At 42.2% G+C, this 26,787-nt stretch overlaps 1 protein-coding gene across 4 annotated transcripts in view; it reads left to right on the top strand.

The window, feature by feature from the left end:
- The window catches only part of SLC24A1 (solute carrier family 24 member 1), a 76,262-nt gene extending 51,124 nt beyond the window's left edge, over positions 1–25,138 (top strand). For 3 of the 4 annotated variants that reach the window (XM_075207617.1, XM_075207618.1, XM_075207616.1), the window contains 6 exons: positions 7,070–7,156; positions 8,752–8,867; positions 17,255–17,506; positions 20,457–20,546; positions 23,468–23,634; positions 24,557–25,138. In XM_075207617.1, coding sequence (XP_075063718.1) covers positions 7,070–7,156; positions 8,752–8,867; positions 17,255–17,506; positions 20,457–20,546; positions 23,468–23,634; positions 24,557–24,806 — 962 coding nt within the window. In that variant the 3' untranslated portion in view covers positions 24,807–25,138. The remainder of the gene's footprint in view (positions 1–7,069; positions 7,157–8,751; positions 8,868–17,254; positions 17,507–20,456; positions 20,547–23,467; positions 23,635–24,556) is intronic. The other variant, XM_075207619.1, reaches the window with a different exon arrangement.
- The last annotated feature ends 1,649 nt before the right edge of the window (positions 25,139–26,787 follow it).

Genomic DNA, 26,787 nt, shown 5'->3' with positions numbered 1-26,787 from the left:
TAATAAATATAGGGAACTGCTGATATAATCAATATTTGGATAACATTATGATATATATGTGAACAATGATGGCATAACAATATGAGTGTGCTGCTAAGGTCAATATAGAGGCATCCTGGCATCTATATGAGGCCGTAGCAGTATAATCATTATGCAGGTAATGCTGGTGTAATGAACATAGACGTATCATTGGTATGATCAGCGCAGCTGGGGTATACAATGTGTGCGAGGGGTACTGCTAGTATAACCAGTGTGGGGGCAATGCTTATATAATCTGTAGAAGATACTGTAAAGATCAAGGGAAGGAGCTAAATATTCCCTGTGTCTAGGGTCCTATACGGCACTATGTGGTATTTATTTATATTATCCATTTTATTTCTCTAGGAAAAGCTTCCATCTTTGAATGTCCATAAGTAAAGCACATGTTACCCATATATTCTATTTATTTTGTAAGCAAAGCAGTAAGGAAATATTAAAATATTAACTATTAAAAATAATTACATATTAAATAATAATAATAATTAACTAATTAATAATAATAATAATAATAATAATAATAATAATAATAATAATTAAATATTAAATCTTATTAAAACCAATGTTTACGCTTATATATCATACCTAACAGCTGGTAATTTGTGCCTCACTTAGGGCTAATTACAAACATGAGTAAGTGCCTACCTAATTGTCCGCCTAGTGAGTTTCAAGTTTTCAAGGATATACCGGAATATGGATGGTGGAAAGAGTAAAAATATCATTACAAAGTTCAATTTACTTCCACTTTAGCGCCATATCCTGTATTCATCTAATCTCATCAGTTTTGTTTCCTAAAATACTGCTCGGTTTAGCCTCAATTTAAGTTGTAAATGAATCATGTGAGTCATGAGGCAATGTCTTTATAACATATGTCACTTTTGTGTAGTTATATAGTTTGAGCGTTTTTGCACTATTGGTTGAAGTGTGCTGTCCTGCAAAGTGTCACTGGAAGATGGAAAATGCCATTTAAAGTATAGAGATGAGGTTGGGTCTCTGGAACCTCTAACCTGCTGGAACATTCAATGACTTTTGCATGGAGTAAAACTTATGTAAAACTAGGATAACCTCAGAAAATTCGCAGTTTCTGACATTTTAATCACTCAAGTGCAAAACAAGGAGCACTGGTGCTTCTTATGTGCACTCTGCAAGTAATATCATCAACATCATCATCAACATTTATTTATATAGCGCCAGCAAATTCCGTATCACTTTACAATTGGGAACAAACATTAATAAGACAATACTGGGTAATACATACAGACAGAGAGGTAAGAGAACCCTGCTCACAAGCTTACAATCTATAGGACAGTGGGAGTTTGAAAGTTGTGCTACATCATATTGCACAATGGACCAGCTAGAACACAAAGGTAAAAGTATTGAGTGGGCTGGGTGTGTTGCAATGTTGGTCAGAGGGTTGTTGTCTTGCGTTAGCAGTGTAGAGGATGGTAATAGGGTAACCTAGGGAGATTAAGATGGTGGTTGAGGAATATCATAACCTTGTCTGAAGAGGTGGGTTTTCAGTGAACGCTTGAAGGTTTGAAGACTAGAGGAAAGTCTTACTGTGCCAGGGAGGGAATTCCACAAAGTGGGTGCAGCCCAGAAAAAATCCTGTAACCGAGAATGGGAGGATTTGATGAGAGTGGAAGAGAGATGCAGATCTTGTGCAGAACGGAGGTGTCGAGTTGGGAGATAGTTTGAGACAAGTGAGGAAATATATGTCGGTGCAATTTTGTTGATGGCCTTGTATGTTAGTAGAAGAATTTTATATCCCCCATCCAGCCAAATCCTCCCATGTGAGGGGTAATGCTAGTGTAACCAGTGTGGGGGCAATGCTTATAGACTCTGTAGAAGATACCGTAAAGTTCAAGGGAAGGGGCTAGATCTGATCCTGTGTCTAGGTACCTATTTGGATGCTGATATCTTGCCACATAGATTTACGCATTTACCTGTAAAAAAAACAGGCATTTTTTAACAATAGCAGGCACGTGACATCACATAATGACAAATGAAGACCAGCACGAGGAAGAATGAAACTAAACGCCGGACTCGTATTACCAGCAATGCACTTACCGGTAAGGGTTAACATTTCCTCCAGTTTGAAACATCCAATAGGATCCATAAGAGGTGGGGTAACCAAGCCTTTATAAGTGAGTGTAGGCAGGAAGTCTTTCTCTTTCCTGCTGGAATTACCACCCGCTCTTCCTTTTTCTTATGTGTATTTTACATACATCAAGCAAAAGAAAGTAGGGGTTTACCTATCACACCAACTGTAGGGCGTTACAATGGCCACAATTCTAGATTTCTGAGAAATTTCTCTTTGTCGTTGGGGTACAACCATAAACTTAGCAACATTGATAAGAAAAGAACCAAGAAGTTTGTTCGAAAGACGGTGCACAAGAAACTCCGTTATGTTCACTATTGAGAATATTTAGTTACTGTGAAACGTCTTGTTAGTTTTAAAATTCAACCTAACTTTTTAAGGGATTAGGATTCCTTAATATGCAGCCAACTTCTTTCCCCTAGATATAGGGAATTACAATAGTGAACATAAGGGAGTCTCTTGTGCACCATCTTTTGAACAAACTTCTTGGTTCTTTTCTTATTTGTGTATTTTATATGCTTATGGTTTTGTTGTCTTAACTATGCTATTCTCCTAATTCAGATAAGGCACAGTCGGCGGGAAAGCAGTGCAGGCAGCGGTTTAATACATAGCATAAGAGTTATATTGGGCCGCATTACTCTCCCCCCTTCGATCTTGTCTCTCCCAGGGTCACTTGTGAAGGTGACTGGTGATCGTTTGTGAAAGCATGCCCATATTGAGGCCAGTAGGGGCGTAATCTTTCTGACGCCATAAAGTAGTGCCGGGGATTCTGGGCCAGCTGGCCATCCCCATTTGTTTGTTGGTATTGATTGGTAGCTGTTCCTGCACCTGCTTTCGTTCCAACCCCTTGTGTTTAATAATTAAACTGTGACCTTAGTTCACCAAAATTTAAATATGTGTCTATGTCGTAATTTCAGATCATAAATAAAATGAAGTAAATCTAAGGGAAAAGGTATAAGAAGGTGTAGGGTTGGTATATATCGGCCCTTGGCGTTTATAGCATTTAGACTGCTTTTACATGTTCAGAAATGAGCCTTTCTGAGTTTATTTTACGTTTGTTCCACATATTTATGCACTATTATCCTGCAGAATATAGCAGAACTCTCTAAGGATATGTATGAGATATTTTTAATGAATTTTCTAGTGATTTCTCTATCCTGATATACTTTAACCGGGATACGAGCTTATCCACTGTCAGGTACTGGCTGGCAAATTTTAGCCCAGGGGAAAAGACTAGACTCAGCAGCCTATTAGGAACATTTTAAAGGAAAAAAATGCAGGTAGCCCAGTGACCCAGCCCAGGGTAGCCCACTATGGGACCAACCCAGGGGACAGATGCCCCCCTGCCCCCCCCAGCCCAGCTTGCCCCTGTCCACAGTGCAGCTTCAGTGAACTGATATTTACATTCTATCTGCTCCAACGTTTGCACATCATGATACAGCAAAGCTGCTGTGTCTACATTTTCATCTGATTGTTGAAGATCCCTGTGGTTTTATAACCTTGCCGTTCCAGACACTGACCTCTCTCGTGTGTCCCTCTTGTTAGGTGTATTAGTGTCCAGATTAACGAGAATCTCGTCAACCCTGGACAGCAGCCAATATCCCTGAGCCTCATCTATTTAATCCTGAGACAAACGATCCACAGACCCACGTGGCTTCCAGGTTCTATCCTGCTACTTATGTGTTGCACCAATATCTATATGGCTAAAGATGTGGATTGTCAGAGTAAGAGTCCACACATGGCAGCATGAAGCGATTTAGGGACTTACTTTCCCCTAGTGTAATCCTACACATTGCAATACAAAGAGTGAAGAAAGAGTGATAATTGCATCACGTGAAGAACATATTAATATTAAAGATGTCAGAATAGTTTTCTGAGACTTGAGCAATGTCTTGATACATAGGGCTGGACGCAGAATATTATTATCTTTCATCTATAAAGTGCTGACATCCTATGCCCCACTGTACATTGAGGGGATCATGATACAACAAGCTACATGCAATGACATGAAATAACAAGTAAAGATGGTTCTGCCCAAGTGAGCTTACAATCTAAGGGTAACACCTGATACATAAGGAAGCACTAACAGCCGCCAATAATAAATCAATCATTGGCGGATGGCATTTCTGTGCAGCTACCGGAGGTGTGTCATGGGTGAAAAGAGGAGGTGGTGACACCAAACTAGCACCAGTCACTGTGGAGACCTTAAACTAGTCAGTGCTGTCACAAAGGAATCCATGGAAATCCCCAAAGGAGGAACTGAGTTAACAACAGCAGTTAACAGCTGAACTCATTAACTGATGTTATATTTGTTAGAAGATGAGAGGCAGGGCACAGAGATGATCTAACCTGCAGCCATCTCTAACTACCATACACAACAAAGTATAACTAGGGCATAATTTACGGCCTAATAATGTGCATCAAATATATTAGTATAGAGTATTATATGCTCTGCATCTGTAGTATATGTGTTACGGGTACAGCAGGCGCGCACTTACACCCACATACACAGAACCCGCTGTAGGTGCAATAAAACTTTGTAAACATTTATTTACAATTTGCTAGTAGATGTCATATAGTACAGCAGATATAAATAACCAGCCTTCTTGCACATGAAGCAAAAAATGTTTTATTTTTGTACATTCACACACACAATCCTATAGTATATGCACCATCAAGGAAGAAAGCCCCCAGCAGCTCCAGAGATTGAATCAGAGTCGGCCAATAAGAAACGGTTAGCTAAAGCTGGCGATCATCATCATCATCAGTAGCATGTATTTACAATCATATGGCTGTAAAAGGCGTATCTGCGCCAGCGCACAGGCCTGCATTGGCTTGCAATTCCAAGCAAGCGGCCTTACTCTGCCCCTTCACTCCCGTCTTCAGGCGCACGCAGGTGCAACTGTGGATACGTGCCACTCTGCATAGGCGTAGGTACTTGAGTATTTTTTAGTGGGCAAGCGAAATCTTGCAATTTACGCTACACAAATGGGCACACAGCCATCAGGCCCAATGTTCTGGAACTTTACGCCAGAGGACAAAATGTTTTACAAAATGGCATTTAATCATTAATATTCAAAAATGCAGAAAAACATAATAATTCCTATGGGAAGAAACTGTGCTTCTTGTGTGGTAAAGCATGTCACTTCTTAGGCATAAGCTGTGGTCATACCAGTAATCTCAGCATATCTTCACAGCCAGAAACCTATTTTTGACGATTTATTCTTTGGGGTAAAATTGTAAACACATATTACTAATCCTGCATATCAACATAGTTTTTAACCTTCATAGAGACATAATTGTTACAATCTATAAGGCGGTGGTTACCTGGTGTGCTGAGTGTGCTCCCATCTGGCTAAACAGATACTTTGTACATGAAGGTACCCTGTGATGTTCTGTAGCAACATGTCATATACTCCATTAGTTTATACAACATAAACATTCCCTCCATCTAAAAACCATGTTGGCATTTTTACAAGATTTAGCTCCTATGTAGCCAGACAGAATCTCTCTACTGAGCTGTGACTCTGCACCTTGCTGGTGGGGCTGAGTAATGTAAGACCATTATTGGAGGGTTGCGCACTAGGGGCTATATTTACTAAGCTGCGGGTTTGAAAAAGTGGGGATGTTGCCTATAGCAACCAATCAGATTCTAGTTATCATTTTTTTAGTACTTTCTACAAAATGACAGCTAGAATCTGATTGGTTGGTATAGGCAACATCCCCACTTTTTCAAACCCTCAACTTAGTAAATCTAGCCCTAGGAGATCTGAACGGGGATTGTGAGTTCTGCAGATATTCATGTAACTTGAAAGCTCAATGCCAAATGTCAACAACCAACCCAGTGAAACAGGACATTAGGAAGTAGACTGATTTAGGGAAATTGGAGCTAGCTTTGTAAAACTTATATTTTTTTCGGCTGAAGGAATTTTTAAGTAATTCCAGTTGTGAAATGTTTTAATCTGTACAACCGAATTTATATTTTATTTTCAAATTCATTATTATTTATTAAGCAAAATGTCCAATTGTAAAAGAATACTGCTGCTGTAAAGTTTTGGGGGACCGTTTAGGGATGTTGTAGTTGTTCATGCTGCTTCCATTGCATTTTGGACATATTAGTCAGTTCTTATCTGCTGTTGAAATCTAAAAACATATAGTTTTTGCACAAAGTGTGACTGATGTCTGTTGAGGGCTACTCTAGGTTTCAATTTACTGGATCTTTAAGCACCCTTGGCTCCCGTTCATAATTTAGCAAGTGGGCACCTAAGGACTCGGTAACAGACTCCGCATGCTGTTTCTTTCTGACCACACATCCAGGTAGTGTTTTCCTTATTAATAAGCACAATGGACTGGATGGTGTGAAGGCTTTAGAACCTATGTAGATACCTGACGTCCAATAGCATTACAATGCTTTAAATTTCACAACCCAAGCATAGTCTTTATTCAGTGTGCTAATTCCTACCCCCATTCCCGTACTGCCCCCCTACATATCTGAGGGGGCCTATATTTATTTATGGTGACTCTGAGTCATATATACACGATTTGTATGTGTACAACAGAGGCAAGCAAATCATTTTCATGGGAGGATTCTACCTTAACAATTTCACTGCCATGTCACCATATTCATCTATGCACCACATAATAACAGTACGTTTATGTGACATGCTGCCATCTGTTGGACACAAGTATTACTGCACTAGTAGCACCTATATTTATTTACTTAAATATCCTGCTTCCCTAACAATATTTTACAGCTAGGTGCCATTTCAGACACTGATCCCTGTTGTTGTCTCTGTACAATACATATTTGTACAGAATGAGTGTGCAAGTGTTGTCTGTATGAGAACTATAAAGGTGCACAGAGCGTTATTACACAGTAAGTTCTTGTGTGTAGTGTACGAGTGAACAGTAAGTTCCTTTTCTCCTTTGCAGCAAAATTTAAAGACAAGGCTGAAATCATGAACAACCTGGCCAAGGCCAAGGTAGAAACAGAGGCCAAAAAAGGAATGAAAACCAAAGGTGAGAAAAGGAGACATTGACGCTGTTCAACTTTCTGACGCTGGACTGAGCAGGGGTATATATGTACATCCCCAGAAGAGGCTACAAGGGTGACTTTACTAGTGCCGTAGCAGGACAAGCTATAGAAAACAGGAACGCTTGTAGTTATCTCCCAAAACTTTAAAGCAGCAGTATTAGAATCACCTGTAGGTCTCTGTGTTTAGTTCCTAGTTCCTTGTTCCCAATTTAAGTGCAAAAATCTGGTGATCTCTGAGCTCTATCAAGGTGTTCTTGCAGAAGACAAAAGTAATGCCTGCTCCTGGGACCATGAAGACATAACATGGAGCACACAAGTAGTGGACACTCTTTAGTGGCTTGTCCAGCAATTGGGACACAGTAATTATCATATACCTATTAATAAGTGGCATTGAAGTGACCTCGTGGCCAAATAATAGCGTGGCAAGCGGAATAGATTTTTGCTTGATTTCTTTCCACATCTTTTTATTTCATGTAATTGTAATATTGTTAATGAGTTCATATTATTCTGTAAAGAACGCTTTTCTTTTGGTGTTCTATGAACATTTTAGCAAAGTCCTGGAAAAAGAGGAGTAGGGGGTTTACGAAACCCTAATAGGTTTGAGAGCATTTGTCCTAGTCTAACACTTATGTAATAGTAATATCTGGGTATTTGTGTATTGTCCTCCTTCTCTGTACTGTAATAGCTGTGGAAGCAGTGTGTCTACTGGTCTCCTTCTGAGGTTGGATATATTTAGTAAGGTTTATTTCTTATTGGTTTTAATATAGGATCATGGGTCTTTAATAAACTCTGTAAATGGACAGGCCTTTAGTACTTACAAATCTCTCCAAGATTATGTTATTGTCTACACAGTGCTGGCAGCCATTTTGTTGTCTACCAACCAATAATCATGAGAATGCAGGCTATGAAATCGCTAGGAAACAGTGACATCACTGAGGCAATGTGACCAGCTCCAAGTCAATTACCCAGCTGCGTTTTTGTCATGCTGCTTGTTCATAGTGAATTGATAGACTGATTTCTTACAATTATTGCTTCAGCCCACAAAATGGCTGCTTCCACTAAGGGTAGACAGCAGGTGCATTGTAATGTTATATGCTGTACTCAGGGAGGCAAGTAACATAACAAGTCTTCATACAAAATGATTCCCGTTCCTGAACTGTTTCCAGCTCTGGCTTCCCACATTCGCCCATCTCCCCTGCTTGGCTTGCATTTTTAGGACAGGCCCTACCACCAGTGGCAATAGGTGGCAATGTCTGACCCCCATGTGAAAAACGGGATACAGAATAGCTGTACAACTAACTGTTTTTATTAGTGGGACTGACTGAGCGACAGGACCAGATGACAGAGACGGACTGACGTTACAGATGTCTTGCTGTATGATGTTAGCTAACTACAGTGTTATGTAGAAAAATAATGACAATGTTATAGCAATAAAGGGAAATGATGGGTACTTCAATTAACAAAACAGGACACTGTAGACAGTTATATCAAACATTAATTAGTTCTAGCATATAGTTGTAGTCAGCACAGTGTGATAGCATAGGATGGTGGTTTAGCTCTTTTCTACTTGCCTCTACAGATGAGAAGGATGATGGCATTGTCCCCCAGACAGTGAACGTACAGGTGTCTCCCCCCACTGGGTCTGAGCCCTCCAGGGATGCAGAAGATGAAGGAGGGGATAAGGATGACACTCAGGTAACAGCTGTTATAACTCGTGCACACACAACACACTCTGATTACAGTGTCTGTAGAAATCATCACACCCTGTCAAAATCATTCCCTCTTGTCACATTACACCATGGAAATTGAAATGAATTATATAAAATATTTTCCAGCTTTATATACACATTTTGCTTTACAACATTCAGCTAACCAAAAAAAGGCAACAGTTCTGACAATTAGTAAACAATTAAAAACTAGAAGAAGAGGGTTAGAAATGTGATCTGTCCCCTGATTTAATACTTTACAGAGCCACCTTTTAGCTGTACTTACAGCCATCAGTCTGTTGGGATATGTCTCTACCAGCTTTGTGCACCTATATTGAGCAATATTTCCCTATTCCTTGCAGAATTGTTCAAGTTCTGTCAAATTTCATGGTGAGCGGCGATGGACAGCTCTCTTCAAGTCCATGCACAGATTTTCTATAGGATTTAGGTCAGATGCTCTGACTTGGCCAGTCAGGGACATTTACCTTCCTATGCGTTGTTTTATTGGTGGTATGTTTAGGGCCGTTGCCAGGCTGGAAGAGGAACCACCTGCCCATCTTCGGCTGTCTAGCAGAGAGCCCTGAAGGTTTTCCTCAAGAATTTGGGTTTACTAGGCAGCTTTCATCTTCCCTTAAATCCTGACCAATCGCCCAGTCCCCGATGAAGAGAAACACCCCCACAACATAATGTTGCCATCACCATGCTTCACAGTAGGTATGGTGTGTTTTAGGTGCTGCACTGTGTTTGGTTTGTGCCAGACACAGAAGAGGCTTCTTTCTTGCCACCCTGCCATATAGGGCAGCATTGTGTAAAGCTTGTGAGATAGTTGTCACATGCACATGACTGACCAATCTCAGCAATAAAGACTTATAAGTTCTTCAAAGTTGCCATTGGCTTCTTGATAGCTTCCTGGATCAATATCCTCCTGCCTCTATTATCCAGTTTGGAGGGACAGATAGAGGTAAGCTGTTGGTGGTACCATACGCTTTCCACTTCTTAATAATGCTTTGAACGGTACTGAGAGTAAAAGCATTTGAAATTTATTTGTATCTTTCTCCTAACTTGTGCCTGTCCACGACTTTATCTCGGAGCCCTTTTGAATGCACCTTTCCAACCATGGTGAATTCTTTGCCTTACCAGGCACTAATAGTAGTTACTTCTTCAAGGAACTGCTGACCTTATTCTGAAGAGATCAAAACCAGTACAATTGATGTCAGGTGGTAGCTTATTAGCCTGCCGTGTGATCTGAAAAGTCATTGGTTGTAATGTGTAAACATTATAAACTTGTGTAAACATTACATTGTAAACATCACTTATGCAAACCAGGTATTTTAGTAATTAAATTATATTCATTGTTAAGATTTTTTGTATATATTATTTTCAATTTGATGTTGAGGGTTACAATGTGCAAATACAGCTGGATTTCCAAGGTGTAATGGGATAAAAGGTAATGGTTCTGACAAGGTATGATGATTTTTTTATAGGCGTTGTAGATGGATTCCATCACCAGTCTTGTTATTATGTAGAGATGAGCAAAGCTTAGAACTGTTTCTTGGAATATTCTCCTCATTCCGCGTATAGCTGTGGAATTTTGCACACTTCTCCACCCACACCTTTATTAGTCCCACTCCAGGCTGAAATGGCGGATAACGCAAAGTGGTGATGCCACTATATAGGCTGGTAAGACCACACCTGGGATATTGTGTTCAGTTCTGGAGCCCATATCTCCAGAAAAGACATCAATTGCATGGTCTAAACCCCAAAACTTACTGAGAAAGAATTTATACCATGGAGCAGAGATGGGATAAGGGGGATATAATAGAGGCTTTCAAATATCAAAGATTTGAATGACAGTGCTCTACAGAGCAATAGAAGTATTAGAGGACATAAACTAAAGCTGGAGGGTAGCAGGTATAGGGAAAGATTTAGGCGAAGATTTAAGGAAGCATTACTTTAAGGAGCAGATGTAAAGATATGTCTTTTGATGAATACGGTCTAGGTCCACTCTGCTCTAACAGACAATATAGTACAGAGGAGGGCTGGTAAATTTTAGCGCGGGGGCAAGACTTGACTCAGCAGCCTATTAGGAAGATTTTAAAGGGAAAAAATGCAGGTGGCAGAGTGACCCATCACAAGGCAGCCCACCTTGGAACCCGCCGGTTGGCAAATGCCCCCTGCTCCCCAGCCGAGCCTGCTCCTGATACACTGCAGGATACGTCCAATATTTATGTGGAATATAAAGTCACAAAAAAAGCACAGAAATAAAAAATTCAATTAATGTCACCTGTTAATAATAAAGTCATTAATGACAAAACATTAAAACACTTTAAAAAGTTGTTATTTATTTGAAAAATATAGATTTGTTAGGATGCTATGAATGTCTACTGTGCATAAAATGCATTTTTACAATTGCTCCTCATTACAAACACATGTTCTAGCATTGCATACGTGACCGTCATCATTAGTAATCAGCACTTACACCTGTAGCTGGTACAAGTGATACGATAGAAAATATGTCCAAAGCTTGAATTGGACGCTGCTCTGTATGCTCAAGCTTGACACGCCCTTATTGTACATTGACTATGTGCACACGCCCAGTCCCCTCTCCTTTCCACCTCTGAAATCATAGGCTGTAGTAAGGGTCCTTTGCACTTGAAGATGAATTGGACGTTGCTGTGTTCTCTGCCATACGGTTTGTATTTGGGCATGCACAGTAGCCGAAAATAATTCTCCAGCATAATAATTCCTCTGGTACGCCAAATCAAGACCAAATTGTATGATTTTCAGCTGCTGTGCTACAGCTGTACCTTTACTGACAGCAGTAGTAAATCCAGTACACTTTGCATACACACACAGTCTGACTGATGATGTCCAGCAAGTGTGACAATCATACCACAGAAGCTTCTTTATATTTGTGTTCAAAAACTATAGTAAATGCAACAGGACAGAGCGATATGTGAATTAGCCCGTGCTAGCCAGTGGGCCAACAAAAATAAAGCAACATATACCAGTAGTAATATATTATTCGTTTTTCATTGACTCAATATTGTATTCATTTCAACAGTTAAACAGCTGCAGCTGTCCCTATGCTGTACTGAACACTGAACTGAATTGCAGTACATTATGCACACACAGTCTGGGACAGTGATAAATAGTGAGTCTAATCAACAACATGAAAATGTAACAGACCACAGACACCTTTTGTTGGTGTGCTATTTAGCCACTAGTAGCCAAATCCCCCCCGAAAAAAAATGTACAATCATGACCAAATAAATTGTATGAATTTCAGCTGCTGCAACAGTCTGTTGTGCAAGAACAGCTGGAGAAAGACACTCTACCCCCATCTGCCAAAGTGTTACACCAGTAATTGATGGGTGATCATGTCACCCTAAACCTATCCTAACAGCCTGTCTTGATAGCTGAAATCCATAACTATTAACAGTGGTCGAAGTGGGGGTGTATATGGTGGTATGTCATACCGCCACTTCTCCTACTGCCTTCATGTAAAACTATCAATTTCCAGCCAGTTACATTCCCATTACATTTTTCATACCGTCACTTCTAAATTTACACTTCGACCACTGATTATTCATATCTAATACCTTACCTGTCTCTAAAATCTTTACAGTTCTTTTTTGTGGATTGGTGCCCTAAACTGGAGTGCAATTTAAAGGTGAGATCTGGTGAAACACATAGAAAGGTCGCATTATACTGATCTCACCTCCCAATGCACACAACATTGTCTAGAACTGTTTAGAATTTGAACCTATTTTGTGAGAATCTTGCCCATTTTAGCCAATCCATCAAATTTTCTCCAAACTCAGAATTTACCAGAAAAAGGGAATTCAAATTTTTGGTGACTCTTTCAGCTAAAAAGAAACATAATATTTTTTTCTGTTTAAATAGGTTTTCCACCTTCAGATAGTGTTCAGTTATTGACTTGCATATACAATCCTGAAACCTTTTTACATTCCTTTGTTAAGTTTATATTTATATCTTCAGGCAAAGTTGTTTATTTTCTATGACACATTCCTGTACTATCTGCACTGGATTCGGTATACATCTGGCCAGTTCAGAGTTGATTAAGAAAGCATAGCACAGTGGTTCCCAAATTTTTTCAAGGCACCGCTCCAAAATAATTACTGAGCAGTCCTGTTTTAGAAGTAGTTGGGTCAAAAAATTGTAATAAGTATTTAGGTCACAACAGAAATACTTATTTAGTTGTGTACAAAAATGTCCCTCTGCATCCAGACACTCTGCCCCCTCTGCAACCAGGCACACTGCCCCCTCTGCAACCAGGCACACTGCCCTCTCTCACATTGCCCCCTCTGCCCTCTGTCACGCTGTCCCCTCCCTCTGCCCTCTGTCACACTATCCCCTTCTCTGCCCTCTGTCCCCCTCCTCTGTCCTCCTCCTCTGCTCTCTGCCCTCTGTCCCCCTCCTGTGCCCTCTGTCCTCCTCCTCTGCCCTCCTCTGCTCTGTCCCCCTCCTCTGCCCTCTGTCCCCTTCTCTGCCCTCTGTCCCCCTCCTCTGCTCTTTGTCCCCCTCCTCTGTCCCCCTCCTCTGCTCTCTGCCCTCTGTCCCCCTCCTGTGCCCTCTGTCCTCCTCCTGTGCCCTCTGTCCCCCTCCTCTGCCCTCTGTCCCCCTCCTCTGCTCTCTGTCCCCCTCCTCTATCCTCTGTCCCCCTCCTCTATCCTCTGTTCCCCTCCTCTGCTCTCTGCCCTCTGTTCCCCTCCTGTGCCCTCTGTCCTCCTCCTCTGCCCTCCTCTGCTCTGTCCCCCTCCTCTGCCCTCTGTCCCCCTCCTCTGCCCTCTGTCACGCTATCCCCTTCTCTGCCCTCTGTCCCCCTCCTCTGCTCTCTGTCCCCCTCCTCTGCTCTCTGTCCCCCTCCTCTGTCCTCTGTCCCCCTCCTCTGCTCTCTGCCCTCTGTCCCCCTCCTGTGCCCTCTGTCCTCCTCCTCTGCCCTTCTCTGCTCTCTGTCCCCCTCCTCTGCCCTCTGTCCCCCTCCTCTGCCTTCTGTCCCCCTCCCCTGCTCTCTGCCCCCCTCCTCTGTCCCCCTCTTCAGCTCTCTGTCCCCCTCCTCTGCTCTCTGCCCTCTGTCCCCCTCCTGTGCCCTCTATCCCCCTCCTCTGCTCTCTCTCCCCCTCTGCATCCAGATACTCTGCCCCCTCTGCAAACAGGCACACTGCCCCCTCTGCAACCAGGCACACTGCCCTCTCTCACATTGCCCCCTCTGCCCTCTGTCACGCTATCCCCTCCTCTGCCCTCTGTCCCCCTCCTCTGCCCTCTGTCACACTATCCCCTTCTCTGCCCTCTGTCCCCCTCCTCTGTCCTCCTCCTCTGCTCTCTGCCCTCTGTTCTCCTCCTCTGCCCTCCTCTGCTCTGTCCCCCTCCTCTGCCCTCTGTCCCCCTCCTCTGCCCTCTGTCACGCTATCCCCTTCTCTGCCCTCTGTCCCCCTCCTCTGCTCTCTGTCCCCCTTCCCTGCTCTCTGCCTCCCTCCTCTGTCCCCCTCTTCTGCTCTCTGTCCCCCTCCTCTGCTCTCTGCCCTCTGTCCCCCTCCTGTGCCCTCTGTCCTCCTCCTCTTCCCTCTGTCCCCCTCCTCTGCCCTCTGTCCTCCTCCTCTGCCCTCTGTCCCCCACCTGTGCCCTCTGTCCATCTCCTCTGCCCTCTGTTCCCCTCCTCTGCCCTCTGTCCCCCTCCTCTCTGCCCTCCTCCTCTGCTCTCTGCCCTCCTCCTCTGCCCTCTGTCCCCCTCCTCTGCTCTCTGCCCTCTTCCTCTGCCCTCTGTCCCCCTCCTCTGCCCTCTGTTCCCCTCCTCTGCCCTCTGTCCTCCTCCTCTGCCCTCTGTCCCCCTCCTCTCTGCCCTTCTCCTCTGCTCTCTGCCCTCCTCCTCTGCCCTCTGTCCCCCTCCTCTGCCCTCTGTCCTCCTCCTCTGCCCTCTGTCCCCCTCCTCTGCTCTCTGCCCTCCTCCTCTGCCCTCTGTCCCCCTCCTCTGCCCTCTGTTCCCCTCCTCGCCCTCTGTTCCCCTCCTCTGCCCTCTGTCCCCCTCCTGTGCCCTCTGTCCTCCTCCTCTGCCCTCTGTCCCCCTCCTCTCTGCCCTTCTCCTCTGCTCTCTGCCCTCCTCCTCTGCCCTCTGTCCCTTTCCTCTGCCCTCTGTTCCCCTCCTCTGCCCTCTGTCCCCCTCCTGTGCCCTCTGTCCTCCTCCTCTATCCCCCTCCTCTGCTCTCTGCCCCCCTCCTCTGCTCTCTGCCCTCCTTCTCTGCCCTCTGTCCCCCTCCTGTGCCCTCTGTCCTCCTCCTCTGCCCTCTGTCCCCCTCCTGTGCCATCTGTCCCCCTCTTGTGCCCTCTGTCCTCCTCCTCCTCTGCCCTCTGTCCCCCTCCTGTGCCCTCTGTCCCCCTCCTGTGCCCTCTGTCTTCCTCCTCTGCCCCCCTCCTGTGCCCTCTGTCCTCCTCCTCTGTCCCCCTCCTCTGCCCTCTGTCCTCCTCCTCTGCCCCCCTCCTCTGCCATCTGTCCTCCTCCTCTGCCCTCTGTCCCCCTCCTCTGCCATCTGTACCCCTCCTCTGTCCCCCTCCTCTGCCACGATCCCTCTCACTCTGCCCCGCGCCAGGCGCCAACCATAGAAAAAAGAAGGAGCACAGAAACTTACCAATCCGCGCGGCGCCGGGACCCAGCAGCCTCCTCTCTCCCGCAGCGGTCAGTGACGTCGATATTCAGTGACAGCTGCGGGGGAGAGGAGGCTGCTGCGTCCCGGCGCCGCGCGGATTGGTAAGTTTCTGTGTTCCTTATTTTTTCTATGGCTGGCCTGCGGCACCCCAGTGACAGCGCCGCGGCACCCCTGGGAGCCGCGGCGCACACTTTGGGAACCGCCGGCATAGCACTAAACCAGAAAGTTGGCAGCAATGATTTTAATACAAGTTGCTGGAAGGTTTGTCTAATCTAATTTAAGATTGTCTGAAGTTGTAAAAAATCTTGTAGCTTAATTTTCTGACATATAGGGGCAGATTCAATTGGCCACGATTTTCCTCAGAACATCGCGGCCGCACATTTCTACAGTAAAAAGTAACACTCGTTTTTGCTTGCACCTCCATGGGGTGCTAGCAAATATGAGCATTACAACTTCTACCTCACGCGGATTTTTTTTTTACAATTGAATTCTCCCCATAAAGTCTGTTTTCATAAATATCCCCCACAACCCAAGATGAGATGCAAATAAGATGATGAACTTCCCACAGTCAGAACTTGTCACTTGACATCTGGAGACCTTTTAAAGAATATGATACCTGCCTGTGTTGCACCAAATAAACATATTTCTGCATATACATAAATTAAATGGAACACTCAGTTCCAGACCTCTTTATTAGCAATAGAACAAAGCAATAATATCATTATTACTTTTTTGCATTGAATACTCTTTCATTTACAGAACTATCTAGAGACTTACAAACAATGAAATAGTCAATGCCATTCCACTTAGAACCCAGGAGTTGCCCCAAACTGAATTTATTTTCTTTTTATACTTCCTGAGAATGTGTAGTTGTTATTAGGCATATTATTTATCAGAGGAACTCTGGTCCCATCCATTCCCCTTTACTGCACAACTTTGCCTTTACATCACCTATTCCACAATGATACTAATAGAGAAAATCGAGAAAAAAAGATCATATAAAATTAAATTATACAGCCTTATAAATGAAAAAGTTAACATCAAAGTTAACAAAAATGCTATAATTGTTTGAGACACGAACACGTTCATAAAATATTACAGTAGATATAAAAAGTTTACACACCCTCAGTGAAATTGCAGGTGTTTGCCATGTAAAGCTTAAAATTAAGATAAATCATGTCACATCTTTTTCACCTTTCATGTGACATTGCAACCAACAAAATTCAAGTGACAACCAAGTTTCTATAAACTCTACCTGTACACCTGTACTTTATCTACTTGTTTTTATCCGTGCAGGCAGATATTATGTTATACTGGTGTAGTGAATGGATATCAGCTTTCTTTAATACTAGGCAACACTTTTTAAGGTAAGGCAATACTTACAGTCTATAACAAACGTTGACAGAACGCAGCTAATCATTCTCTTGGACAGTGGCTAAGTCCGATCGTAGATGCTCAGCTTGGGGTTGTATATGATATGTACTTACAAAATATTTAGTCACATGTGACATGTTTCCATTCCCATAACCAACTGATCCTTACGCATGGAGGTTAGTGAAAGCAGAGATATAATCAGTCACTCACCTTACAATACACTTACCAGTCTCTCATAATAATAGTTATGTATGGTAATCCCATCAGTGGCAGAATGCATTCTATAAGATAAGTGTACCTTACAAAGCTGACCTTTTTCTATGCTTTGGCTCCACAGAAGGGCCAAGCAGAAGCAGGTGATGGAGGAGGAGGATCTGACAGCAGCGGAGATGATAGTGATGACCAAGATGACAGTGATGATGACAGTGATGATGACGAGGATGATGATGATGACGATGATGAAGAGGAGGAACCAGATGAACCTCTGTCTTTGGAGTGGCCAGATACGAAGAGAAAGCAAATAACATATCTGCTCCTCCTGCCCATCGTATTCCCTCTGTGGTTGACTGTGCCGGATGTTAGGAGTCCGGTAAGACACCGTGAGAAGGGTGGAAAGTGTTAGTTCTACTAAACTCCCTTCCATTTGAAAGTAGTTATGTGTTACATATATTTTATCTTTCAGATACATTATGGCCCTGAGTCATTAAGGAGAGCAAAGCAAAAAAATGGAGTAACTTTGCACCATGGCAAAACCATGTTGCATTGGAGGGGGAGGTAAATTTAAAATGTGGGGCACATTTATAGTTGGGGTAGGACATGTCCTAGATCAACTTTAAATTTCAGTGTAACAATAAAGCTATCAAGTATTTGTGTGCTACATGAAAAAACAGCCAGTGTTTAACTTATGTGCAAAATAAAAAACGAATATGCACCCCTTGCATTGTAACATGGTTTGTCTAGGATCAAATTTACATTTTTTGCCTTGCTCTCCTTAATGACTCAGGCCCTATATGTTAAAATTAGATATTAGTTTTAAATTCATTAAAACAATATTATGATCACATTCAGTAGTCAGATGTTGTTGTTGTAGGGTGTAGTGTTTTATATCAGTATACAGTGTAACAACAGCTTATGTTGTAGGGTGTAGTGTTTTATATCAGTATACAGTGTAACAGCAGGTTATGTTGTAGGGTGTAGTGTTTATGTCAGTATACAGTGTGACAGCAGCTTATGTTGTAGGGTGTAGTGTTTTATGTCAGTGTACAGTGTAACAGCAGGTTATGTTGTAGGGTGTAGTGTTTTATGTCAGTACACAGTGTAACAACAGCTTATGTTGTAGGGTGTAGTGCTTTATGTCAGTGTACAGTGTAACAACAGCTTATGTTGTAGGGTGTAGTGTTTTATGTCAGTATACAGTGTAACAGCAGGTTATGTTGTAAGGTGTAGTGTTTTATGTCAGTATACAGTGTAACAGCAGCTTATGTTGTACGGTGTAGTGTTTTATGTCAGTATACAGTGTGACAGCAGCTTATGTTGTAGGGTGTAGTGCTTTATGTCAGTGTACAGTGTAACAGCAGCTTATGTTGTAGGGTGTAGTGCTTTATGTCAGTGTACAGTGTAACAGCAGCTTATGTTGTAGGGTGTAGTGCTTTATGTCAGTATACAGTGTGACAGCAGCTTATGTTGTAGGGTGTAGTGTTTTATGTCAGTGTACAGTGTAACAACAGCTTATGTTGTAGGGTGTAGTGTTTTATGTCAGTGTACAGTGTAACAGCAGGTTATGTTGTAGGGTGTAGTGTTTTATGTCAGTACACAGTGTAACAACAGCTTATGTTGTAGGGTGTAGTGCTTTATGTCAGTGTACAGTGTAACAACAGCTTATGTTGTAGGGTGTAGTGTTTTATGTCAGTATACAGTGTAACAGCAGGTTATGTTGTAAGGTGTAGTGTTTTATGTCAGTATACAGTGTAACAGCAGGTTATGTTGTAGGGTGTAGTGTTTTATGTCAGTATACAGTGTAACAGCAGGTTATGTTGTAGGGTGTAGTGTTTTATGTCAGTGTACAGTGTAACAGCAGGTTATGTTGTAGGGTGTAGTGTTTTATGTCAGTACACAGTGTAACAACAGCTTATGTTGTAGGGTGTAGTGCTTTATGTCAGTGTACAGTGTAACAACAGCTTATGTTGTAGGGTGTAGTGTTTTATGTCAGTATACAGTGTGACAGCAGCTTATGTTGTAGGGTGTAGTGCTTTATGTCAGTGTACAGTGTAACAACAGCTTATGTTGTAGGGTGTAGTGTTTATGTCAGTATACAGTGTGACAGCAGGTTATGTTGTAGGGTGTAGTGTTTTATGTCAGTGTACAGTGTATCAACAGCTTATGTTGTAGGGTGTAGTGTTTTATGTCAGTATACAGTGTGACAGCAGGTTATGTTGTAGGGTGTAGTGTTTTATGTCAGTATACAGTGTGACAGCAGGTTATGTTGTAGGGTGTAGTGTTTTATGTCAGTATACAGTGTAACAGCAGGTTATGTTGTAGGGTGTAGTGTTTTATGTCAGTATACAGTGTAACAACAGCTTATGTTGTACGGTGTAGTGTTTTATGTCAGTATACAGTGTAACAGCAGCTTATGTTGTAGGGTGTAGTGTTTTATATCAGTATACAGTGTAACAGCAGGTTATGTTGTAGGGTGTAGTGTTTTATGTCAGTATACAGTGTAACAGCAGCTTATGTTGTAGAGTGTAGTGCTTTATGTCAGTATACAGTGTAACAGCAGCTTATGTTGTAGGGTGTAGTGCTTTATGTCAGTATATAGTGTAACAGCAGCTTATGTTGTAGGGTGTAGTGCTTTATGTCAGTATACAGTGTGACAGCAGCTTATGTTGTAGGGTGTAGTGCTTTATGTCAGTATACAGTGTAACAGCAGCTTATGTTGTAGGGTGTAGTGCTTTATGTCAGTATACAGTGTGACAGCAGCTTATGTTGTAGGGTGTAGTGCTTTATGTCAGTATACAGTGTAACAGCAGGTTATGTTGTAGGGTATAGTGTTTTATGTCAGTATACAGTGTGACAGCAGCTTATGTTGTAGGGTGTAGTGCTTTATGTCAGTATATAGTGTAACAGCAGCTTATGTTGTAGGGTGTAGTGCTTTATGTCAGTATACAGTGTAACAGCAGCTTATGTTGTAGGGTGTAGTGCTTTATGTCAGTATACAGTGTGACAGCAGCTTATGTTGCAGGGTGTAGTGCTTTATGTCAGTATACAGTGTGACAGCAGCTTATGTTGTAGGGTGTAGTGCTTTATGTCAGTATACAGTGTAACAGCAGCTTATGTTGTAGGGTGTAGTGCTTTATGTCAGTATACAGTGTGACAGCAGCTTATGTTGTACGGTGTAGTGTATTTGATCTGTGGGAAAGTATGTAAACGGAGAGACATATGGCACAGTGTTGTTGAACTGAGGGGAATGGGCAGTATAACTGGGATTTCAGATTGTTATATGGAAATTAAGCATGTGTTATTTCTTCAATTCTTTTTTACAGAAATCAAGAAGGTTTTTTGTCTTCACATTTTTGGGTTCTATAATGTGGATCGCCATATTCTCATACCTCATGGTATGGTGGGCACATCAGGTGAGAGCACGTACTGGCGCTGTTACAAAGTGCTTTGTATTGTAGGTGGATCAATTAAGAGATATTCTGGACAGTGGTAGAAGTAATGTATTTTCAATGCAAAAAGGAAACATTTTTTTTTACTTTTTGTTTAAGATGGGCATTAATAAATGTCAAACATATTATTTTTATTATGTTTCTCTATGACGTCTTTCCGTTTATCCTTATGTATTATTTGTCATTACATTTCTGCCTATACATGGGTGACTGGGCAGTACATACAGCAGCAGCATAGTACTAGATAGACACACTCACAGAGGAATGAATGAATGCATTGAGAGCTAACGAGTAGCTACATGTTTCATACCTGACACCTTCCTGCTGCTCTAGGAACCAAGCCCACTAGACAGGCATCTTCTCTTGGGTATGTGTGTGTACTATGTGCAGATAGGTATGCACACATGTTTTTATATGGCAGCATAAACAGTCCTATACCCAGGAACATGCCAATATCAGGGCCGTCTCTTCCATAGGGCACGATGGGCAGGTGCCCGGGGGCCCTGCAGCCCAAGGGGCCCGTCAGAGGCAGCTAAAAAAAAAAAGTTCCTGAAAAAAAGAAGAAGAAAATACTTACCTTGCTCTCAGCTGGCGATCCGGCTCCCTCCCTGGTCTCCTCCTCCGTGCTGCGCTTGCAGTGCATGTCGGGCGTGACGTCATCACGCCCTCCCAACATCCATTGCGGAGTGCAGCACGGAGGATGAGACCAGGGAGGGAGCCGGATCGCCAGCTGAGAGCAAGGTAAGTATTTTCTTCTTCTTTTTTTCAGGAACTTTTTTCTCTCGCTGCCTCTGACGGGCCCCCTGGGCTGCAGGGCCAATATATATAATCATTTTTATTTTTTTTTATATATATATAGGGGCCCCGATGCACTGCTTTGCCCGGGGGCCCCAAATGTTGTTAAGAGGGCCCTGGCCAATATCATTGGAGTAATCTATTCAAACCTGTACAGTTATCTTTCCGTTTACCTAGACAACATGCTCCATGTGTCTCTTTCTCCTCTGTTAGAGTTCCTGACTTCTATTGGATATATATAATATTTACCGAATTATATTTTTTGATCTTGCCTGTAGACCTGACCTCAGATTGTCTTTTACTTTGCTCATTTGTTGCGTTCTCCTTCCCTGTACTGTCTCTGTTTATTCTCCTAACTATTGACTTAGTACTAAGCTTTAATCATCTGAAATACCTTAGTGGAACACAACCTGGTGGTGCCACACAGCAAAGTCCTATTTTCTTTGCAAGAACATTTAGAGGTTCCCTCCTAATAAGAGGTGGATGGATTCACAAATACCACCAAAGTATGTGAGAGTTTGTACTGGCCATAGCTCCTGCTAAAATCCTGCTATCAACTTCTGTTGCCACTGATTGTTCTACCTTTTTCTAAAAACAGGAAGAGACTCAAGAACGAAACTTGCAAATCTTGCAAACCCTCACAGCCTGCATGATAACCATTCAAACCAGCCTGAACCAAGCCTGTGTTTCGGTCAGAGCTTCTTCTGTTTCTGCTTCCACTGCTCCACCTGAATGGTTTTTCCATTGCACTCACTAGTGGCATTCAATTTGTCTATAGAGGATGTTTAGGCAGTGTTTCGTTCCATTTGAGCTTCTCTCTATGAATTTCCCTACATACCAATCATTTTCTGTTATGGTTTGGCATCTCCTTTGTTGGAGAAGAGACGTCCTGTGGTTTTGGTTCACAATTGCTTTGCTTTTATTGCAGGTTGTAGAGAAAGATTAAATGAACCTTGATTGCTTCTAGCATATCAAGGAACCAGACCTATAGTCCTGTGTGCTGTCATCACTCAGCAAGTACTTAGGGAACTTTAAAAAGCTGCAGTCTCACATAGTTTGGTACATTTCAAACTTGAAGCATTTTTTTGAGGACACATTCTCTAGTTTGTTCCTGAGGAGTGTTTGACTAGATCTCTGAGTCAAAGCCAATCAGTCAGGAATCTCTTCCATGGTCACATGATGTCAGGAGCCCTGGGCGTATGCTCTGAATTATTGAGATTTGCATGGTAAAACCAGAGAGAAAAAGTAACCCCCCCATATTGAAAACCCTTAGAACATAAACCACTGTGCTGACAATGCGTTTGTATGTGTAAAGTAGCTGTTTATTGATTGATATTACATGATTGAATACAGTTATTGTCATACTTTCAAAATCACCATTATCTACAAACAAATGCATGTAATCCTGTCTTGTCTCTCTTGCACAATCTGTAATTACTTGTTATATATCCAGTCTTGTATGGTTTCAAACTAAAGAGAACATAAACAAGAAGAAGATAATGAAGCCACTTTGCTCATCTAAAGACATTGTCCAATTTGGGTCAAGCTGTCTCTACCTGTCCTGGCCCCTCCCTCACTCTGTAGCAAATTGTGAGTCTCCTCCCTGGAACCACTGTTACAAGCCTCCGTCAACTGGACTGCATTATTCATATGATGCAACCACTGCATGGTGCTCAGTCTGTACAGTCCTGTTCAATAGAGCTGAATAGAAGTTCTCTTTTCAGTTCTAATGAAAATAACAGGATGGATTGAGTACTCCAGATCTGTGGTCTGAGGGCAGGACATGCAGAGGAGAGTTACATGATGCTTATACTGAGTAGTTATATATATTTATATATATATATATATATATATATATATATATATATATATTTTAAAAATGATGCACCTAAGAGTAATAGTTTTGTTTACCTTGTCAGTAGGATTAGTTTACATTCACGTTAATGACTGAAAACTAGGAGAGAAATAGAGGTTTCTGTAACCCTTATGCTTGTATAGTTTACTGAGCATTTCTCGAAAAATAAATGAAGATAATTTATGTGTAATAGTATTTAAGCTGTAAACTGAAGTATTTGCCTTGCTTCTGCCAGGTGGGGGAAACAATAGGCATTTCGGAAGAGATAATGGGTCTGACCATACTGGCTGCTGGTACATCCATACCAGATCTCATCACCAGTGTCATTGTGGCGAGGAAGGGACTGGGAGACATGGCGGTCTCTAGCTCTGTAGGGAGCAACATCTTTGACATCACGGTAGGGTGAGTATCCAGAATTATTGAGCTGTTTTGCAGAACACAATGGGCCTGATTCAGAATGAGACGTACGCCTGTTTTCCTAGCGGTTCTTTGTGTTTTTTTTCCACCTTGTGCGTGCTCAGAAAGTATACTGCGACTATTCAGACTTGCGACCTTTTGGCGCTTATGAATCCTTTACGCCTGAAGAAGTGTGACTGGGAGGGAAGGGGTGTTCTAACCTAGGTAAAGTACAGCAGGGGCATGTTTGAGCAATTGCCTATGGATTCAGACTGTGACATAGCCACAGATGTGGCTTAAGTAGTGGATGATGATAATGATGAACACCCGAACTAGCAAATGATTCTCAGGTGCTTATTGAGATTTTAGGGGGGTATTCAATTGTTAGTGAGACAGGTGAAAATCCCGCACTCGAAAAATATTACCGTTAATACGGTAATTACTCGCTGAATTTCAGCTCGCAGCTCCCTGAGCTGCGAGCTGAAATCCAGCGAGTAAATTACCGTATTAACGGTATTTACGCGCAAATTACCGTATTAACGGTAATATTTTTTCGAGCGCGGGATTTTCACCCGTCTCGCTAACAATTGAATACACACCTAGAAGTCGCTTGGCCATAGATTAAATAAATAAAATATAGGCATGTCAGGTATTAGGTAGGTTATTCAAATTGAAATGATGCTTCATATCAATTGTGTTTGTAACATAAAAAAAAGTTTTTGCACATGTTAGTGAGTCATCCGAGTGGTGTCTGTTGTCAAGCTGACGCATCTTCAACTCTGAAATGGCGTACATATGCATACACTTGTGTGCATCATTTTCAATCTCAAATTATGCTTACGTTCTACTCAAGCCCAATATTCCTAAACTAATATTTATCCATGACTGGTTTGCTTTCCTTATTATAGATGATTCTCTTTATTTACAGATTGCCAGTCCCTTGGTTCCTGTTCTCAGTGTTTAACGGTTTTAGCCCTGTGGCGGTCAGCAGCAATGGCCTGTTCTGCGCCATCGTCCTCCTCTTCCTCATGCTACTCTTTGTCATATTCTCCATCGCTGCCTGCAAGTGGAAGATGAACAAGTTCCTAGGGTTCACCATGTTCACGTTGTACTTTGTGTTTGTGATCGTCAGTGTGATGCTGGAGGACAGGATAATTGTGTGCCCCATATCTATATAAGACCACTCAGAGCCCCACACTCTGCATGACAACACACAGATCTCTTTCCCCTCCGATCATAGAGCATCCATTGATCGGACCTTGTCCACTGTTAACGTATGTGGTGCACAGTCACTATACCTAGTAACCAGCACTGTACCAAACTAGAAAAGGACTTGAGACCTCTGCCTAGAACACTCTTACCCTGCCCCCATGTGCAACATGCTGTTGTATAACATGTACTTATAACTCCACCATTAGAGATGTCTGCCAAGCAATATGTGAACCTTTAACAAGACTGCAGTTTATATTTATAAACGTATTAAGTGAAATGAAATAAAAACAGTCTGATATATATTGTTGTTTTCTTGAAGCTTTCACACTTTGGGTTTGGGTGTAGGTAAGGGCACCGCCAAAAGGGCTCATTCTGTGACAGTACAGTGCAGGAACCTCAAATACATGTCTAGGTAGTTTGAATAGGTAGAACAGGATTTTATTTTCTTGACATGTTGTAGAGATTTTTATTAACTGTATTAGGCTTTAATTCCCGATGAGGACAGTCATTTTCACTGTAGGCTGCCACTTTAATTTGTAAACTGCCACACTACATTACAACTTTTTTAATCTTCAAAATTTATTTAAACCCTAAATATGTGACTCATTTCATATCTCTATAATATATCTATATATATATATCTATATATCTATCTATCTATCTATCTATATATATATATATATCTTACTTTGAGATATCCTTATGACATCTCAGGGGCAGTCAAAATTGTGATTGTCTGAATGTCGACACTTAACCTGCCGACATGAAAATGACAGCAGGCGTAATGCTGACACTTACATTATGCAGACATTTTTACAATGTCATCAGTGTGATTGGCGATGATCACAATGCCGATAATAAAAGAACAATGCAGCCGGGTTCAGGGTAGAGCTGCAGTTAGTATCCCAGTAGTTTTAAAATAGGATTTTTGTACTTACCGTTAAATCTGTTTCTCTTAATCCAGTTGGGGGACATTGCGACACTCAAGAGTTAATTCTCTGAAGGCTGAGGCTCCTGCCCTCTCTAATACCCTGTGTGTCTCAGTTTACAACTTGCAAAGACGCAAGGAAAGAGTAATACAAAAAACAATAAAAAAAAAAACAAAAAAGTTCAAACAACATACAAAATGGTACATCGTGCATAAAGGGTGGGAGTGTAGTGTCCCCCAGATAGATTAATAGAAACAGATTTAACGGTAACTGCAAAAATCCTATTTTCTCTAAAATTCTTAGCTGGGGATACTGCTACATTGAGGACATTCCAAAGCTGCGCATAGTGGAGATGCTCAGACATATCTGACTGCAAAACACGCAGTCCAAAGCTAGCATCCCTGGGCGCAAAAAATATGAAAAACTGTAAAATCTGGTGAATGTGTGGACAAAGGACCAAGTAGCGGCACAACATAGCTTCTCCGCCAAAGCCCCGTGACACACCACCAAAGAGGCACTCACCGACCTACTACAGTGAGCCAACACACTCTCAGGAACCAGCCAACCAGAACTAGAGTAGGCCTGTTGAATGGTGGGGACCTGATCAATCTGGCTATGGTCTGCTCAGACGCTAGCCAACCCCACTTTTTTGCCACATAGAAGACCGGTAGGGAGTCAGATTTACGAATTGCTGAAGTCCTATCCAAGTAAACTCTTAGGGGTAAATGTATTAAGCATCAGTTTCTGCAAGTCGCCGGATATTTGCGACTTTGCAGGGGAAATTTAAAGCGGTAATGGCATTTCAAAACAAAACTTGCCTTGAAAGCCATTGCCGCTTTAAATTTCCTCTGTAAAGTCACAGTTATCCAGCAACTTACAGAAACTGATGCTTAATACATTTGCCCCTTAGAGTTCTAACCACGATCACTAAGACAAGCTGATCATGTTTATCAGATGACTTAGCCTCTCGGAAGGAGGGAGAGACAATTTCTTGATTAAGATGTAAACGAGACACCAC

This window comes from Mixophyes fleayi, chromosome 4 (genome assembly GCF_038048845.1).
Source record: "Mixophyes fleayi isolate aMixFle1 chromosome 4, aMixFle1.hap1, whole genome shotgun sequence".
Taxonomy (NCBI): Eukaryota; Metazoa; Chordata; class Amphibia; order Anura; family Limnodynastidae; genus Mixophyes; species Mixophyes fleayi.
Note: the sequence above shows the minus strand (reverse complement) of the source record. Positions and strands in the feature narration are given on the sequence as shown.